This window comes from Carcharodon carcharias, chromosome 2 (genome assembly GCF_017639515.1).
Source record: "Carcharodon carcharias isolate sCarCar2 chromosome 2, sCarCar2.pri, whole genome shotgun sequence".
NCBI lineage: Eukaryota > Metazoa > Chordata > Chondrichthyes > Lamniformes > Lamnidae > Carcharodon > Carcharodon carcharias.
The window spans coordinates 74370522-74390268 of NC_054468.1; the positions used below are offsets into that span (position 1 = coordinate 74370522).

General features: G+C 41.7%; 1 protein-coding gene across 3 annotated transcripts in view; it reads left to right on the top strand.

Annotated features, from left to right (window-relative positions):
• Window positions 1-19747, top strand: part of gigyf2 (GRB10 interacting GYF protein 2) — a 163207-nt gene that overhangs the window by 67534 nt on the left and 75926 nt on the right. For all 3 annotated transcript variants that reach the window (XM_041211236.1, XM_041211257.1, XM_041211247.1), the window contains exons 9-11: window positions 8586-8762; window positions 16297-16496; window positions 18329-18473. In XM_041211236.1, coding sequence (XP_041067170.1) covers window positions 8586-8762; window positions 16297-16496; window positions 18329-18473 — 522 coding nt within the window. The remainder of the gene's footprint in view (window positions 1-8585; window positions 8763-16296; window positions 16497-18328; window positions 18474-19747) is intronic.

Consider the following 19747-nt stretch of genomic DNA (forward strand, 5'->3'; position numbering starts at 1 on the left):
CTGCCATCATGGTTATAGCGTCTCATCCCTCCTTGGTTCAAGTGCCCTCAGAGGATGATCAAGTACCTCCCACGTCACAGACTCCTCAGTCAGGAAAAATACTTTGCAGGACCATTAGAATAGGTTAACGATCATGGAGGTTAGGCACAAAGGGATTGTGATAAGGTGATTTAATTGTAACATGCAGAGGAGGGAAAAGTTATAGCCCAGAATATGCAGTACCTTCTCTTATTATTGGGTAGAACTGATTTCTGCACCTGTACATGTGCAGTTAAATGTGGAAATTCAGAAGTTGCTGTCAGAGAGACTACATTCCTGTGGAGTGTGCTGTTCAGCCGTCACAGATGGAATCAACACGAAATCACTGATTTAACATGAACTTCAACTAATTGCTCACTATTCTGGCTGTAAAGACTGATGAAAACGTTAAGCCTTGATCATCCAGGAATAACAGTTTGTAATGATGCACTATGCCATAATTGCTGCTGAACAACCTCCTTCTCCCTCAAAGTAGCTTTGAGTGTTTAACTGTGACATCTCTTCCATCAGAAGAAAGTTTAAATGTTGCCAATGTTAAAAACAAAATGTTTTTTTAAATGATATAGGTAGCAAAAGGGATGAGGCCATGCAGGCTGAGTTCAGAGAAGTAGGAAAGAGATTAGCAAACAGGACCTCAAAGGTAGTAACCTACAGATTACCTCGAAAACCATATGCTAGTGAGTATGGAAATAGGAGAATACATCATATGAATGCGTGGTTGGAGAGATGGTGCAGGAGGGTGGGCATCAGATTACTAGGCCATTGGGACCTCTTCTGGGGAAGGTGGGATCTGTACAAGTCGGAATAGGGCTAGGACAAATGCCCTGCAGGGAGATTTGCTATTGTTGTTGGGGAGGGTTTAAACTAACTTGGGGGATGGGAGCCTGAGGGCAGATTCAGTTAGGACAAATTCAGAGAAGGGAGTGCGAGACAGAAAATTAGCTGGTGACTGAAAGACAGAAGAAGCAAAGGTTAAAAGGTTTACAGCACAGGAATTTGGCAATGTTAAAAGGTATTTATTTAAATGCAAGGAGTATACCTAACAAAACCAATGAGTTGAGGGTACAGATAGACACATGGCGACATTATATTATTGCTATAACAGAAACTTGGCTTAAAGAGGGGAAAAAATGGCAGCTCAGCATCCCTAGATATAGAGTTTTCAGGCTAGAGAGGGGCCTAAAAACAGCTGAGGGGGTAGCATTATTGGTTAAAGAATTAATTACAGCTGTGAGGATGAATGATATACTAAATGAATCATAAAATGAGGCCATATGAGTTGAACTTGGACAAAAATAGGGTAACCACACTATTAGGAGTGTACTATAGACCCGCAAATAGTGTGACGGAGATAGAAATTTGCCTACATATTTGCCCTTCTGAGTGCACAACTAATAGGGCAATAATAGTTGGGGACTTAAACTCTCCTAATATCAACTGGAGTATGATCTGTGTAATAGGCACAGAGGGTACAAAATTCTTGAACTACATTCAAGAAACTTTTTTAGCCAACACTAACAAGCCCAATGAGGGGGGAGTGCAATTCTAGATTTAATATTAGGAATTGAAGCTGGGCAAGTTGATGAAGTAGCAGAGGGTGACCATTTTGCAGATAGTGACCATAATACAGTTAGAATTAACATTATTGTATGGAAAAGGATAAAAATAGAACTGGAGTAAATGTTCTAAATTGGGGAAAGGCAAATGAAGCTGAGAGGTGATCTGGTGAAAATGGACTGGTTACAGCTACTTGAAGGGAAATCAATGACAAACCAATAGGAGGCATTCAAAAGTAAGATTCTGTGGGCACAATGTATACACGTCCCCACAAAAAATGGACAGTATTGCCAAATCTAAAGCCCCCTGGTTATCTAGAAATATACATGGTAAGATGAAGCAGAAAAAGAAAGCTTATGACAGTCACAAAAAACTTAATACTATAGAAAGAGGAGCACAGGGGTGAAGTAACAAAAATTAATTAGGAAAGCAGAGAGGGTATGAAAAATTATTGGCAGGTAAAATAAAAAAAACCCCAAAGATGTTTTACGAGTACATTAAGAGCAAGAGAATAACTCAGGGCCGATCAGAGATGTATATGGTAACTTGTGCTCTGATGCTAAAAATGTGGGCAGCATTCTCAATGAGTACTTTGTTTCTGCCTTCACAAAGGAGAGGGATGAAGCAGACTGTGAAATATTAGGTACAATAAGCATAGGATGTTCTGGAGGGACTGGAGGATTCATAATTGGTTCAGCGACAGGAAACAAAAGGTTGATGTTTTATGTGAATGGAAAATGGTTTTCAGTGACATTCCACAGGGCTCAGTTTTGGGTCCCTTTCTGTTTGTTGTATATGTTAATGATTTGGACTTAAATGTGGATGGCATGATTGGGACATTGGCATGTGACACAAAAAAATGGCCATGTAGTTGATGGTGAAGAGGATAGCTGCTGACTCCGGAATGATATCAGTGGTTTGCTTGACTGGGTGGAAAAGTGGCAGATGGAATTCAGTGCAGAGAAGTGTGAGGTAATGCATTTGGGAAGGGCAAACAAAGCTAGGGAATACATAATAGATGAGAGGATATTGGGAAGCGTAGAGGAAATGACAGACCTTGGTGTGCATGTTCACAGGCCCCTGAAGATGGCAGGACAGGAGGATAAGGTGGTAAAGAAAGCACATGGAATGCTTTCCTTTATTGGATTAGATATAGAATACAAAGGCAGGGATGCAATGATGGAACTGTATAAACCACTGCTAGGCCACAACTGGAATTTTGTGTGCAGTTCTGGTCGCCACATTATAGGAAAGACAGTTACTCTGGAGAGAGTATAGAGGAGATTTACAAGAGTGTTGCCAGGGCTTGAAAATTAAGGAAAGACTGAGGTGTACAAGATTGTGAGAGGCCTAGATAGAGTGGACAGGATGCCCTGTTTCCCCTAGCAGAGAGGTCAGTTACCAGGGGGCACAGATTTAAGGTGACCGGTAGAAGGATTAGAGGCGTCATGAGGAAAAACTTCTTCAACCAGAGGGGGTGGTTGCTTGGAATTCACTGCCTGGTTTGGTGGAGGCAGAAACCCTCATCTCATTTAAAAGGTATCTGGATCTGCACCTAAAGTGCTGTAACATGTAAGGCTATAGTCCACGTGCTGGAAAGTGGGATTAAAAGGGCAGCAATTTTTCAAAAATTTTTATTTTTCGGCTGGCATAGACATGTTGGGCTGAATGGCCTCTGTGCTGTAACTTTTCTATGGTTCAGAGTGTAACTGCTGAAGGGTCATACGGACTTGAAACGTCAACTCTATCCCTCTTCTCAGATGCTGTCAGACCTGCTGAGTTTTTCCAGGTATTTTTGTTTTTGTTCTAGATTTCCAGCATCCGCAGTATTTTGCTTTTATCAGAGTGTGTAATGTGGCTGATCTGCAACTCCAAGTTTCCCATAATGTTCAAAATTAAAATCTACCTCTTGGACTAAGTGGCATTGCCCAAGAAAGTACATCTACTTTATGTTGCTTTTATTGTCCCCATGGGGGCAGTTCCAGTATTTTTCTGGTTTACAATTTTCCCTGCTTTGTACAGTCACAGCAAGGACAAAGTAAGGGTTATTCTCATAGCATAGTGGTCCTACAAAACTCCGATTACTGACCCTGCTTTTGTTTTTGTCCTGCTGTAGTGAATCTGTTCAGCCAGAAGCTTTGATCAAAATTGCAAGGTGCGAATTTGTACTGTGTAAACATAATATCATGCAGTTCTCCCACTTGGAAGCTGTACATTAATAAACTGAAATACTCTCCCTACCTGTAAGGATTAAAGACTTGACCGGCCATTGGACTACAGAAACTGATGAGAGCTCAGAGTTCAGGAATTCTCTGACCTCTTGTGTGGCTGGCATTCAATCTCTAGTAAATAACTTTCAAATTTGGTACCTGTATGTTTGGAATTTTTGGGTTCAGTGTATGAGCTAACTTGCATCACAGCTTTGAACAATATATGCCGTAAGGCATGAGGTGATTTAAAGCTGTTCAAATAGTCAATGATTCTTGTGATCCTAACTTGCTTAGATAAGATACTGAAAAGTGGGCTAAGTATATCTTCATTCAAAAGATGTTCACTACTTCACCCAAAGTTGAGTAGTATATGTATAATAGCTGCTATAACATATGATTCTATTTTGGATAATTTTTTTGTCAAAAGATGCTGTACAACCTATGCTGAACTTGCTTTGTGTGCAAATTTCTTTGTGTTCAACCAAAAACAAGCACTTGAAGAAAACATTGTATGCAAATCTACATTAGGACTAAAATGTTTTTGTCACTGTCTAAACGTTCACTGATAATTTGGGTTCTTGACCGTTGCACTTCAATCCTCATTACAAGCATTTGGTCAGAAATCAGGGTATTCTAACTCATATTGGTTGCCACATGCATTGTAAGAGTGTACTTTAACGAATAACAGAAGCAGCATTCTATTTGTCTTTTCTTTGAATGCAGTGGTTTTGGTTAATACCATGGGCCACAATTTACCGTAGCAGGGCATCTAATGGCCATTAGTTAGATTTATCCCTACAGCTTTCAGCTCCAAAACATTTTTCCAAAACAAAGTTGCTGTAAGTGAGCTGATAATGGTGCAGTGAGTGAAATCTGGGACTTGAGCGAACAGGGCAATCAACAGGGTATTTCCATAATCAATGAGATTTAATGATTTGGAAATAAACACAGGAGGACAGATGACAAAGGTGAATTCAATGTCAAATCAGCCATACAAGGCAAACTCGAATGGGAAAAAGAAGATTGGATTGAGAGGAAAAAGTAAAGAAAAAGTGGAAAATTTAAAATTTGACTGAAGGGGTGAGACTCCACATTTGCAACAGTTAAGAAAACGGATATGATTAACATGTAACATTAAAAAGTGTAATTATGCTAGCAATGATGAGATTTGACTTTCAGTGGCAAGATTAGTGCGCAAATACAGCCGGTTCACCTTTATAAAATGGAGCAGGTTGAGGATGAGATGCTGTTTTTGGAACAGTGTGACACAAAAAGCAACTTTTAGATATTAATATTTAACTACACATATCTTTGCCTGATGTTGGGCCATTTATTCATAAGTAACAGTGCCATTAACTTTGCTAAAAGCAAAAACCTGCGTATGCTGGAAATCCAAAACAAAAACAAAAATACCTGGAAAAACTCAGCAGGTCTGGCAGCATCTGTGGAGAGGAGCACAGTTAACTTTTTGAGTCTGAAAGACCCTTCAACAGAACGAAGTAAAAATAGAAGAGAGGTGAAATATAAGCTGGTTTGGGGGTGGGGGGGGAACACTGGACAGAGGGCCAGTGATAGGTGGAGGTAGCCAAAATATGTCCCAGACAAAAGGACAAAGAGGTGTTGAAGGTGGTGATATTATCTAAGGAATGTGCTATTAAAGGTAGAAAGCAGGACAAGCAAGGTACAGATAGTCCTAGTAGGGGTGGGGTGAAGGAATCAAAAAAGGCTAAAAGATAGAGATAAAACAATGGATGGAAATACATTTAAAAATAATGGAAGTAGGTGGGAAAAGAAAAATCTATATAAATTATTGGGGAAAAAAAGGGGAGGGGGGAATTGGAAAGGGGTTAGGGGTGGAAGAGAGAGTTCATGATCTAAAATTGTTGAACTCAATATTCAGTCTGGAAGGCTGTAAAAGTGCCTAGTCGGAAGATGAGGTGCTGTTCCTCCAGTTTGCGTTGCGCTTCACTGGAGCAATGCAGCAAGCCAAGGACGGACATGCGGGCATGAGAGCAGGGTGGAGTGTTGAAGTGGCAAACGACAGGGAGGTCTGGGTAATGCTTGCGGACAGACCGAAGGTGTTCTGCAAAGCGGTCACCCAGTCTGTGTTTGGTTTCTCCAATGTAGAGGAAACCGCATTGGGAGCAATGAATAGACTAAATTGAGGGAAGTGCAAGTGAACTGCTGCTTCACTTGAAAGGAGTGTTGGGGCCCTTGGGCGGTGAGGAGAGGGGAAGTAAAGGGGCAGGTGTTGCACCTTCTGCGGTTGCATGGGAAGGTGCCATGGGAGGGGGTTGAGATGTAGGGTTTGATGGAGGAGTGGACCAGGGTGTCCCGGAGGGAATGATCCCTCTGGAATGCCGCTGGGGGGGTGGGCAGGTGATGGGAAGATGTGTTTGGTGGTGGCATCATGCTGGAGTTGGCGGAAATGGCGGAGGATGATCCTTTGAATGCGGAGGTCGGTGGGGTGATAAGTGAGGACAAGGGGGACCCTATCACGTTTCTGGGAGAGAGAAGCAGGTGTGAGGGCAGATGCATGGGAGATGGGCCGGACATGGTTGAGGGTCCTGTCAACCACCGTGGGTGGAAAATCTCGGTTAAGGAAGAAGGAAGACATGTCAGAGGAACTGTTTTTGAAAGTGGCATCATCAGAACAGATGTGATGGAAGCGAAGGAACTGAGAGAATGGAATGGAGTCCTTATAGGAAGTGGGGTGTGAGGACCTGTAGTCGAGGTAGCTGTGGGAGTCGGTAGGCTTGTAATGGATATTGGTGGACAGTCTACCACCAGAGATTGAGACAGAGAGGTCAAGGAAGGGAAGGGAAGTGTCAGAGATGGACCATGTGAAAATGATGGAGGGGTGGAAATTGGAGGCAAAATTAATAAATTTTTCCAGGTCCAGACAAGAGCATGAAGCAGCACCAAAGTAATCATCTACGTACCGGAGAAAGAGTTGTGGGAGGGGACCGGAGTAGGACTGGAACAAGGAATGTTCCACCTACCCCATAAAGAGACAGGCATAGCTGGGGCCCATGTGGGTACCCTTAGCTGCACATTTTATTTGGAGGAAGTGAGAGGAGTTGAAGGAGAATTTGTTCAGTGTGAGAACAATTTCAGCCAGACGGCAGAGAGTAGTGGTGGATGGGGATTGTTCAGGCCTCTGAGGAAGAAGCGGAGAGCCATCAGAACATCCCGGTGGGGGATGGAGGTGTAGAGGGATTGGACGTCCATAGTGAAGAGGAGGCAGTTGGGGCCAGGGAACTGGAAATTGTTGACATGATGCAGGGTGTCAGAGGAATCACGGATGTAGGCGGGAAGGGACTGGACAAGGGGAGAGAGAATGGAGTCAAGATAGCAAGAAATGAGTTCCGTGGGGCGGGAACAGGCTGACACGATCGGTCTGCCGGGACAGTCCTGTTTTTGGATTTTGGGTAGGAGGTAGAAGCGGGCCGTCCGAGGTTGGGAGACTATCAGGTTGGAAGCTGTGGAAGGAAGATCTCCAGAGGAGATGAGGTCAGTAACAGTCCTGGAAACAATGGCTTGATGTTCAGTGGTGGGGTCATGGTCCAGGCGGAGGTAGGAGGAAGTGTCTGCCATTAACTTTGCTGTTGTTTTGGCAGCAAATTCTATGTTTGTTTCATTTTTAAAAAATTTTTTCAATATATGGGAATGTCTAGAAAACAACCGTTTAGTTCACCTAGCATCCTGTAGTCACATGCTCCAACAATGGCGTTTTGGCCAATCATGGCAATAAGTGTTTATCATTGTGTCTACAACAGACACAAAACCCCATTGGTGGAGAGCTTTCGATACCATAGGTTAAAAATCACCAGACCTTCCAAGCAGGTTACACTTCTTTTCATGCCTGAAATTACTTACAGTATCGCACAATATTATTTCAAAGAAATCAAATTTTCATTTTAATCAATCAATGCTAACTGCTTCCACCTCCGAAAACTGTTCCATCGATTGGCTCCCAATAAAATATCGTTATGTAGGTTAATTTTGAATTGAATTGCAGGCTGTGTCCAATGGTTCTATTGTTCTGGACTAGATGAAATAGCTCAACATGATCTGCATTATCTTGTTGCTTTAAAATTCCTAAAAACAGCAGTAAATTACTTTCCAGCCATTTTCCAGTCAGAGCATGCTAATTGTATAATCTCCCATAATCCAATTCCTAAATTCCCTTGGTCTCTTTTTCAATGGCTGTAATATCCCTTTTACACAGTGGCAACCAGAAAATATAGACAGTTTTCAAAATGTTGAGGCATATGGGCAAAATTGGTTAGCCTGTGAGAGTCATGTGTTTGTGGATGCTAAACCAGAAGATTTTTTGATCTGATCTCTATTCCTGAATTTGGGCTGCACTTGAACGACCCCCTTTAAAATGTTGTTAATGCAATCAAACTCCACTCGATAATAAATCTATGAGCAAGTACAACAGAAAGATGGCTATCATTCCTGTCATCTGCCTGCTGAACCAGACTGTAAGACTATGGACACTGAACCTTATCTACTGTACATTACAAGTAACAGAATATTGTAATTGGGGAGCAGTATTTTTTACTGAGTCACCTGTTAACCTGCTAATCATTGATTTGTATTAACCACATAAATCCCAATTCAATTTGGATGTCCTCCTGTGTAATTATGTGGAGCACTACGGTCATGTATATCATTGGCCAGTTCCTATCAGTAAAAGAGGATCCCACCTACAAGTCTCCAAGTTTTACATTTGAATAGAGTGCCTAAAGAACTTTACTTTTTTGTATCTAGGAAGACCAAGTTTTGAAGAAATGGGATCATCATCAACAAGGAAACATGAATTCACCCGTTCAGAGAGTGAAAACTGGCGGGTCTGCAGAGATGAGCAGAATGGAGAGGATGATGATGGAGGTTGGCGTTTAGCAGGGCCTCGTCGAGAAGGTGACAGGTGGCAGCCTCATAGCCCAGGTGTGTGCGCTGAATACACTTTTTGGCCAGCTAATGCTAAAGGGTTGCATGACATCTGCCATGCTGTACTTAATACATTAGAGGGTGCACAGCGGGTTCTGACTTTATTCCAATCGGGGGATGGGGTCAAATGGCTGCATAGAAGAAACCTCATAACTTATTGTACTGTGCACAGTTTTGGTCCCCTTGAGGAAGGATGTAGATGCATTGGAGGCGGTTCAGAGGAGGTTCACTAGATTGATTCCAGAGATGCGGGGCTTGTCTTATGAGGAGAGATTGAGCAGTTTAGGCCTATACTCGCTAGAGTTTAGAAGGATGAGAGAGATCTAATTGCGATATATAAGATGCTAAACGGGATAGACAAATTAGACATGGAGTGGATGTTTCCCCTTGTGGGGCATTCTAGAACAAGAGGCCATAGTTTTAGGCTAAGGGGTGGTAGATTTAAATCAAAGATGAGGAGGAATTAGTTTTCTCAAAGGGTGGTGAATCTGTGGAATTCACTACCTCGGAGTGCAGTGTATGCCGGGACGCTGAATAAATTTAAGGAGGAGATACAGATTTTTAATTAGTAATGGGTTGAAAGGTTATGGGGCGAGGGCGGGAAATTGGAGTTGAGGCCGAAATGAGATTATCGATGATTGTATTGAATGGCAGGGCAGGCCCGAGGGGCTGAATTGCCTACTCCTGCTCCTAGTTCTTATGTTCTTATGAATGAAAGAATAATTTTAAAGGTAGCATTTTAAAATGTTCAACACAAACTTTATTAGAACAGCAGCTTGAAGTATATCAGATGTCAAGGCTGCTTTTTAAATTGAAAGTGCTGGGTGAAGAATATGATGAACTCATTGAAACTAGATAGAAATAGCTAAATTATCAAAATTATAATACGTATATACTATTCCGAAGTTAAATATGTTAATCTTTTGCCAATCAGATTATTCCATTAGAGATTACCTTTCTTGCAGAATATAAATTAAAGGATCATTCTAATTATTTTCGTTCCACTAGATTTCTGTACATAATGATTTGATATTTAGTCTTACTGCAAGCATAGTGGCTCCAGGTTATTAATGTAAGGTACCACTGAGAGTGGCAACACTTAATTGGAATTGTACCAAGCCGTGCTGTGATGTCACGTTGCATGTTAACTGCAGTGGAACTGAGGAAATGATCAGTGATGCCCTGTTGCATCAAACTGTAGGTTAATTCTGCATGCAGTTGCTAACTTTTACCACTTGATGGCTCCGCACCAATCCATTTGCTGGAGCACAAATGCATTGATCTGGAATCTAGATCATACTGGGCCTCTTGTTGCATGCTCGCAACACTGCCTTCTTGTGGATCATAGCCTATTTTTGCCTGTTCTACCTGTGAACTCCTGCAACTTGTTGAGACTTTGGTCACTTGACTCTGAAGCTAAGGAAGCATTGGCCCACTTGCCAAGTAGGGATAGGAACATGGTTATAGTGCAATCTGCAGTAGACCAAAGGAAGTAGGTGACTTGTACCTGTGTGAATTGGCAGCAGAGAGCTGTATTTAGATGAGCAGTGGACCATGTAGCATCAGCTCAGCTGTGGATGTGGTATGCTATTTCAGCTTTCTCAGCTAAGAAATCTAAGAGCCTTAGGTTGAATATTGTTTCTCCTGTGTCATTGGTTGCAGCAATGGGTAGCTAATCACAGATTATTTTATTGCCTCCTTGCAGGTCCGTAGAATTTCCCCAGCCCAGCTTTTCACCTCGGGCTGGGGAAATGCAAGTTTGGTCCATTTCCGACTTCTGAAACCTGAGCCTTTCTCCGAACTGAATTCCCACCATAATATAGTCTGAGTGACATGGGTGGGGACGGGTCAGGTTTTGTGAGATGCAATGCCATGCAAAATGAGTATGAGTGCGAAAGGGGCTGGTTATTGTTGTGTTTCTGGCTTCTTTATGTATACTCATCAATCTCTGTCACAGGATTGGTAAACTATAAGTAGGTTTGATTTATTTGAAGGCTACAACTAATATATATAAATTACAGGGTAGCTCAATGGACAGATGTACTCTCTGGTTTCAGCAACCACTATTACAGCAGCAGCTACACTCATTGCTGGTCAGATGCTGCTTTACATCCTGGTTCTGTGGCGTGCACATCATATGCATATTCTCTTTGCGATATTGCAACATATCTATTTTCCCCAAGATAACATTGCATTCGTTAAGACTATTGTGAAAACAATTTACACAAAAAATGGATCTCATCATTTAAGAGTTTATGTCTGTATAAAGTGTAGGTGGTTCACTAATTCCCTTCCCCCCCCAGCCCCCAAGATCTTGTGATAGATCTCGACTTATCACTTTAGTGCTCTGGACTTGTGGGTGCATTGGCACTCTGTGTATTATCGGAATACTGAATGTGAAAGACCAGCATGAACCACAATTTAACTTTGAGTTCACCTTTGGGTGTGTTGTAGACACATTTGGAGTTCTGGGTGTCCTACAACTGGCCAGTCTCTTACCTGGCTTCTGTTTCTCCTTAACGTTGCCCTATTTGGTGTTGTGATCTCATAGGACCTAGGCTCACTGCACACTTTAGATACTTCCACAGGTTCCATGCTGGGGTGTATGACCCAAACTTTTTGTCTTACGTGCAGAAATATCAAAGCAAGTGTCTCATTCTAGTTCGAATCGTTGGATTGCAGTTGTGGTAAACCTTTGGAGCCCAATGCATTTGGCTTTCCATATTGCAAAATACATGCTTCTAACCCTTTGAGATGCATTGACCTCTAAGACTGTCTCCTTTCTTGTGTTGTAGTAGTGCAGAATACATGTCTCTTCTGACAGTGCCTGTTCAAGTGTTTGAACACGTGTATATGGTGGTCCTGCCGTATGTATGGAACACTCTTCCTTAACAGCTCTCTAAGTGATGATCTATCAGCAAAATTGGGTATGTTTGGTGCTAAGAAGTTCAAGAATCTGATGCATCTGTGCAAGTCTTCCATTGTATGGAGTTAGTTTGGCTGTCATAGATTGTATCATTGACTGCCAACTGTCCAGGTACATATCCTTCAAGATTCTGACTGGTGAAATGTTCATGCTGTCCCTTGTGTTGACTTTGGTATTGATTATTTGCTGCTTTTCTTTGATGCTGTTAGTAGCAAAAGCCTCTTTGTCCACACATTGTGTCACATTCACAATGTGGAAAGCCTGTTTGCTTTCTGGTTGAAGATTTCTCCACTCTGAATCTTCACCCTTGTCTGTCTGGCTGCTAACCTTGTGGGTGCTTATGTTTATTTGGATCTCTGGCATATTTGCTGTTGTTGCTGCCATACTTCTATTTGATTATATCTTATTGTAACCTCCAATCGCACATCTGGAAACTGATTTCCTGCATTGACAAGCCCAGTGTCCTCTTACTTTGCAAAGGCCTTGAGATGCAGCTTTGTGGTGGGTGCAGGAGATTGCACTTCTCATATGGCTTGCATGTTTTCTTTATCATGGCTATGGTGCCAATACTGGTAGCTGCATCCAATGATTGCAGATGTTGTCCAGCCACAATGGCTTCATATTTTCTGCCATCTTCTAGCAGCCTGTCAATACCATGACCTTTTTCTTCAAAAGGTCTTTTTGGAAGGCTTCAATCGTCATTGAAGCTGTGATTAGCTCCATCATCCATTCAGACAGCTCAGCTTCTGAAAAACCGCGTCCTTGCCCTTATCATGGAGCCTGCTGACAAACTTCATGCTCTCGTCTGGGTCTGGAAAAATTTATTAATTTTGCTTCCAATTTCCACCACTCCATCGTTTTCACATGGTCCATCACTGACACTTCCCTTCCCTTCCTTGACCCCTCAGTCTCAGTTTCTGGTGATAGATTGTCCACCAATATTTATTACAAACCCACCGACTCCCACAGCTACCTCGAGTACAGCTCCTCACACTCCACTTCCTGTAAGGATTCCATCCCATTCTCTCAGTTCCTTTGCCTCCTTCGCATCTGTTCTGATGATGTCACTTTCCAAAACAGTTCCCCTGACATGTCTTCCTTCTTCGTTAACCGAGGTTTTCCACCCACGCTGGTTGACAGAGCCCTCAACTATGTCCGGCCCATCTCCCTCATACCTTCCTCTCCCTCCCAGAACCATGATAGGGTCCCCCTTGTCCTCACTTATCACCCCACCAGCCTCCTCATTCAAAGGATCATCCTTTGCCATTTCTGCCAACTTCAGCATGATCCCATCACCAAACACATCTTCCCTTCACCAACACCACCACCACCCCCGCGCACCACCCCCCCCCCCCCCGATGGCTTTCCGCAGAGATCATTCCCCCTGGGACCCCCTGGTCCGCTCCTCCATCACCCCCTACACCTCAACCCCCTTCCAAGGCATCTTCCTAAGCAACCGCAGAAGGTGCAACACCTGCCCCTTTACTTCCCTCCTCCTCACCGCCCAAGGGCCCAAACACTCCTTTCAAGTGAAGCAGCACTTCACTTGCACTTCCCTCAATTTAGTCTACTGCATTCACTGCTCCCAAAGCAGTCTCCTCGACAAACGCAGACTGGGTGACCGCTTTGCGGAGCACCTTTGGTCAGTCTGCAAGCATGACCCAGACCTCCCTGTCGCATGCCATTTCAACACACCACCCTGCTCTCATGCCCACATGTCCATCCTTGGCCTGTTGCAGTGTTCTAGTGAAGCTCAACGCAAGCTGGAGGAACAGCACCTCATCTTCCGACTAGGCACTTTACAGCGTTGTGGACTGAATATTGAGTTCAACAATTTCAGATCATGAACTCTCTCCTCCATCCCCATCCCCTTTCCGATCCCCCTTTTTCCAATCATTTATTTCTAAATGTATTTCGATCTATTGTTTTATCTCCACCTTTTAGCTCATTTCGATCCCTTACCCCACCTCACGCCCATTAGGGCCATCTGCCACTAGCTTGCCTTGCTTGCTACCCTTAATGTCCTCATTAGCACATTCCTTAGATAATATCACCACCCCTAGATAATGTCAATACCCCTTTGTCCTTTTGTCTATGACATCTTTAGCAATCTCTTCTTTGCCTCCACCTATCTCTGGCCCTTTATCCAGTTCTAGCTGTCCCACCCCCCCTTTACCAGCTTATATTTCACCTGATTTCTCTATTTCCTTAGTTCTGATGATGAGTCATACGGACTCGAAATGTCAACTGCAGATGTTGTCAGACCTGCTGAATTTTTCCAGGTATTTTTGTTTTTGCTGCTGACAAACTATCAATTGATTCTTGTGGCTGTTGCCTGTAAGCCATCAGCTCTAATCAGTGTATTCTGAAGTTCACCTTTGTGAAGCTGCTCCTCCAGCATGTTCCACAGTTTAACAGGGTCCTTCTGGGATTCTCCTTGGAGAGGCCCGAAGCGTTGACTCTGTGCAACCCCTTGTTTCCAATAGGCTGTGTTTAATTTCTCCACTTGTTTATCTGGTTTTTCTGATGGATAAATCTAAAAGCCTCATTCCATCCTTGTTTAAAAAGCCTAACTTTGGATAGGATTTTTGTGGCCTTCCAATTCAAGTTGGGGAATTTGGCAGTCATCATTCTAATGTTCCCTGTCTTTTACAGACGCTCCCAACTGCGATTTGTAACCTCTCTACTCCGTGGAGCGATTCAGCAGTGCAGTGGCAGTTTTTATTTAAATTATTTTTTGGCTACAATTCAGGTTTTCGTGATAGTAAACTCAGTGGTCCTTTTTTCCCGTTTAGTCTTTTTATTGGTTTTATGTGTGGTAATGACATCCGAGGACATCTCAACGGTCTTACAGCTTTTCTCCCCGATTCAAAACCAATCGCACAGTGCGATGCTGAACTGACTCGTTGCTCCCATCCACCACGATCTGGCAGTCCCACAATCAGGTACTCATTGTTCTGCAAAGTACTGTCTGTAGAGGTAGTCTTCCTCCTGGGAATTCATTGTGATTACAGCCTCTGCATTACACCAAATCTTGTCTGTGGCCTTCATATTCAACGCTGTCACCATGTTGTGCTTCTGGCTTCTTTATGTAATCTCACCAATCACATGCACAGGACTAGTAAACTAGGTAAAGTAGGTTTGATTTATTTGAAGACAATAACATACATATATATATGCGCGCAGACACACAGAAATTCTATACACACACGCGCATAATGTACAGGATAACTTAACAGACAGGTCTACTGTAGGGATGGAACAACCACCATTACTCAACAGCAGCTGCAACAACACTCAGTCTACCTGACTGCTGGCCACAATCTGTTTTACATCTTGGTTCCTTGATGTACGCCATTTGCATATTCTCAAATAGAATATGCAGCTCAACTCCCAACATCATTTCTCTGACCCCTAAACCTCACCCTTCCCATGTGCAGCCCATGCCCCCTCATTTAATAGCGTAGAGCTGTTGATAAACATGTGAACATGGGCAGTTGCTGAATTAAATGGATCTGGCATTAAACATTTGAAACTCAGCCAAGCATTCATAACAGTCAGGCGTAATAACAGTCACTTGGAAATGTAAACAGAGTCTATTAGAAAACAATTTATTGAACAATAATCATGGCTGGTGTCGAATTGTGACGCTACAAAAGCCTGGAACTGAAGAAACAGATGGCCTTTTTTTCCACAGCCAGAACAAATGCCTTGTTGATCAAAGCAATCCAAGAGCAGGTGCTTGCTTTTTTTCTCTTAACTGTAAGCTGTTGAAAGTTTTAAAATTTAAAATAGTTCTGGTATTTAAGTTACTTTGGATCATCACACTAGAGATTCCAAGCCAATTTTTCTTCAGATTTCAATACATATGGGAAAAGTACACTAATGCATCTCAACACTTAAAAACAATGCTGGTCAATGTAATTGTCTTTTCAGGACAATCCCTATAATGAATCACTGAAGTTAAAACATGGCTATATTACAATGCAAGATCCAATAGTGATATTTGATATTATTAACACTTACCTGTCAGAATGTTCCTGACTCCTCAACAGTAACAAACTCTATAAGTCTTGGGCAGCTTTTATTTAAAAGATGTCTGAATAGGCATTTTGACTATTGAGAATTCTGACCCCTTCCTTGCTTGCCATTTGTGTAGTTATATCATGCATTGGAGCAATTGTTATATTCAATGAAGGCATTTTTAAAGGAAGATCTGAGGCAAAACAGCTATAAAAGTATAAAAATGCGAAGGCAGAGAAATGGATGAAGTGTTGTCAATTGCAATTGCCATATAATTTTTTAATCTTATTTTTAAACATATTAAGCATTTTCAACCAGGCTTCACAGGATAGTGAACATAAATAGGAGCTAAGTTCAAGTTCTCATTCCTAATTGGGGTACTAAGGTTGATTGTGCTATTGCAACTACCCTGTGGAAATCAACGAGTTCAGCATATAAAGGGCATTGAACCTGAGACTTTTTTTGGTCTGTGTTTAATGTCCCTTACTATTAATAGTGTTGCTGTTGAGCATTTATGTGATTTTAGCATTATTTATTGTTCAAACCTTTTCCAAAATTTTTAACATGGGCCATGTTCTACAGGTTGGAGAGAAGCCACAGAACGCAGAAGGCGGTTTGATTTTGATTATCGAGATAGAGATGATGAACGAGGTTACAGACGAGTGCGCTCTGGTAGCGGTAGTATGGATGACGAAAAGGACAGCTTGCCAGAATGGTGTCTAGAGGATGCAGAGGAGGAGATGGGAACTTTTGATTCTTCTGGAGCATTTATGTCCTTGAAGGTTGGGTAATTCTAATTTCTTGCATATCTCATAATTTGTGTAAGTCACTTTGTGAGGGAGCTTTTCTAATGATAGGTAACTTCATTCAAGCCACTTGTTTGCAAATCTACATTTAGAAGCTAACACCAATGTTAATACTATCTGAAGCATTAGTGATTGACAGCTCTGATCTCAACACTGGATCCAAACCTGCCCACAAAAATGACATTGGAGACAGCATTAGGTAAGCGTGCATTGGGCTATAGTTAAATGCCATGATTTGGTGGAAGTTCAGAATCAATCAAAGTACCCGTTGCAAAAATAAAACTATATAGTGTAATAGTGTGGTAAGATTGTTTTTTGAGTCTGGAGCTGAAGGATGTTGCCTGGTCAAGTGTTGCTTTTGTGTAAAAAAAAAAGCTATGAATTAAGTTTAACATGCTATTACTGATTGGGAGTGTTTGTGGCTGAGGCTGAGCATCTTTTTTACACTGGTTGTTTTGTTCAAGTATTACAAAATTACTAATGGCTTTAAATATGTGCTTATGGTATAGAAAGAAACAACTTATATTTATATGACGCTTTTCACGACCTCAGGGTGTGCCAAGATTCTTCATAGTCGATTAAGTACTTGTGATCTGTAGTTGCAGTTTAATATGGGGATATATGACGGCCAGTTTGTGCAAAGCAAGTTCACTGAAAGAGCAATGAAATTAAACCCCTGAATAATCTGAACAATCTATGTTGGTTGACAGTAAATTTTCACTAGAGGACCAGAAAGCCCCTGTTCTTGAAATAATGCCAAAGGATGTTTTACATCTGCTTGAATGAGAAAGACAGGCCTCAGAGCTCAGAGTACAGCACATTCTTAATACTGCAATGAGGTGTCATTCTAGGTTACTTTCTTAAGTCGAATGGAGTTTGAATCCATAATCTTCTGATTTAGTGAGTGCATTGCCACTGAGACCAGGCTGTTAAAGATACACTTTGTGAATCTTCCTGACTTTGCTCTCCTTCACAACGTGCCCTTCTACCAATACAAGCCCCTGCCCCCTTCCAAACCTTCAGTAACTTAAATGTAACAGAGATGATTTTCAGTTGATTACATCATAAATTTAAAGTTGTGCAGACCTGAATATTTGAATTTTTATTCATTTTGGGGATGGTTGTGTCATGACGAAGCTGACATTTACTTACCTATCCTTGGTTGCTGGGGAAGTGAAAGTGGGCCATCTTCTTGAACTACTGAAAGCAGTTTGAATGTGAGCAGCTTGCTAGGCAATTTCAGAGGGAAGGTAAGAGACAGGCATCAAAGTATGTAAATGATGTTGAATGTAGGCCAAATTGGATGAGGATGACAAGTTTTGTTTCCTCAAGGACATTCATTAACCAGTTAGATCTTTACAACAATCTGTGAGAGACTGCTAAGTGTTGGATGGGAGATCGGAAGAACTCTCCTGTTTTCCTTTGAGCCATGAAATGGGATCTTTTAGATTCACTTGAGAGAGTGGATGGGACCTCAGTTTAACATCTCATTTAAAAATGGCACTTATAATGAAGCATAACTTGCTGAAGTGTCAGCATAGATTGTGTGTCAAACTCGAGGGGGGGGCTTGAACCCCTAACTTTCTTACTTTGAGACATTGTGCTATCACTGAGCCAAGGCTGACCCCTAAAGGGAGAATATTAATGTCAGAGGAATTATATAATACTCTGCATTTTTGAATCCTTCTAGGATATAATTCTGCCAAAGTTTCAATATCTTGCCCTAGTGTTAAAAAGAACTTAACTGTTAAAGAAGGTACTTAACCATGCATCTTATACTTTTTTGTGTTTTTGGTGCTGTTTTGTAGAAATCTCCCAAGGAGCCTATTCCAGAGGAACAGGAATTGGATTTTAAACAGATGGAGGATGGAGAGGAGAGATCAAATTCAGAGGACAGTGAGAAAGAAGAAGCTAAGGAACCTGATAAGAAATACAAGAAAGAGACTGATGAAGGTTTTTATCAGTCATTCTTCACTCAAAAAGCTTTTGAAGTTAAATGCAAATTTCTCACATCTGATCTCCATGATTTTCAGACAATTATGTACAATTACATAGTATACAGAGTGCAGAACCTGGCCATTTGGCCCAACCCGTCCACCCTGGCATTTATTCTCCACTCTAACCTCCTCCTGTCTTTCCTTATCTTTATCAGTAAAATCAGATATTCTTTTCTCCCTCATGTCTATCTAGCCTTCTCTTAAACGTGTCTGTACAGTAGTATATACCTCAACTATTCCCTATAGTAGCAAATTCCACATTCTCGCCACTCTTTGGGCAAAGAAGTTTCTTCTGAATTCTGTGATTTGCTTGGTAACTGGCTTAAATAGTGAACTCTAGTTTTGCTTTATTGCGCAAGTGGAAACATTGTGCCTACTTGCTCAAAACCTTTTGTACTTTTAAAGACTTCTATTAGGTTACCCCTCAGCTGTTTCCTTTTCAAGAGAAGAAAGACCCAGCTTGTTCAGTATTTCCTGATATAGCCTTGATACCATCCTTGTAAATCTTTGTTGTACCCTCTCCAGTGCTTCTGTACCCCTTCCATAACATGGAAACCTGAACTGCACCCCATACCCCAAATGTAGTCTAAGCAAGGTTCGAAACAAGTTTATTATCACCTTTCTACTTTTCATTTCTATCCCTCTGAAAATAAATCTTTATGGCTGGGCAGCATTTTTATGGCCTTACTAACTTGCCGTAGCACTTTGAGTTATTTCTTTGCACTGTAAGATCCCTTTGTTCCTGGAAACCATTTAGATTCGTATTTTCCAAATAAAGTGTGACGTCCTTATTTTTCTTATCAAAATTCCTAAGTATTGAAATTAATTTGTCAATTATATCCATATTCTGCAAGTTTATTGTCATTGATAGGCATAACACACATAACTAAGCGAACCGTAATGCCTTCAGCCATAGGAAGAATGTGACTTATTTTCCCTCAGTTACCCACAAGTTTGTTTTCCAATTTAACTTGCTTGACAACTTTCCCAGTTATGCTTTCTGCTTTCCTTAAACCCCTCTCCCAAAGACATTGGATTCTTGCTGGGATAGTTTTACAGCTGCCTTTGCACCTTGGTTGCACAGGAACCAAGGCAGATTTGATCCTTAAACAACATCTGCACATGGACACTTCCAGTATGGGTCTCTGGGGTACTGAGGCCAATTTGCCTGCATGTCTGCCTAATCTAAATTAACTCAGCATAGATTATATGGACCCTTTTGTATCTGTG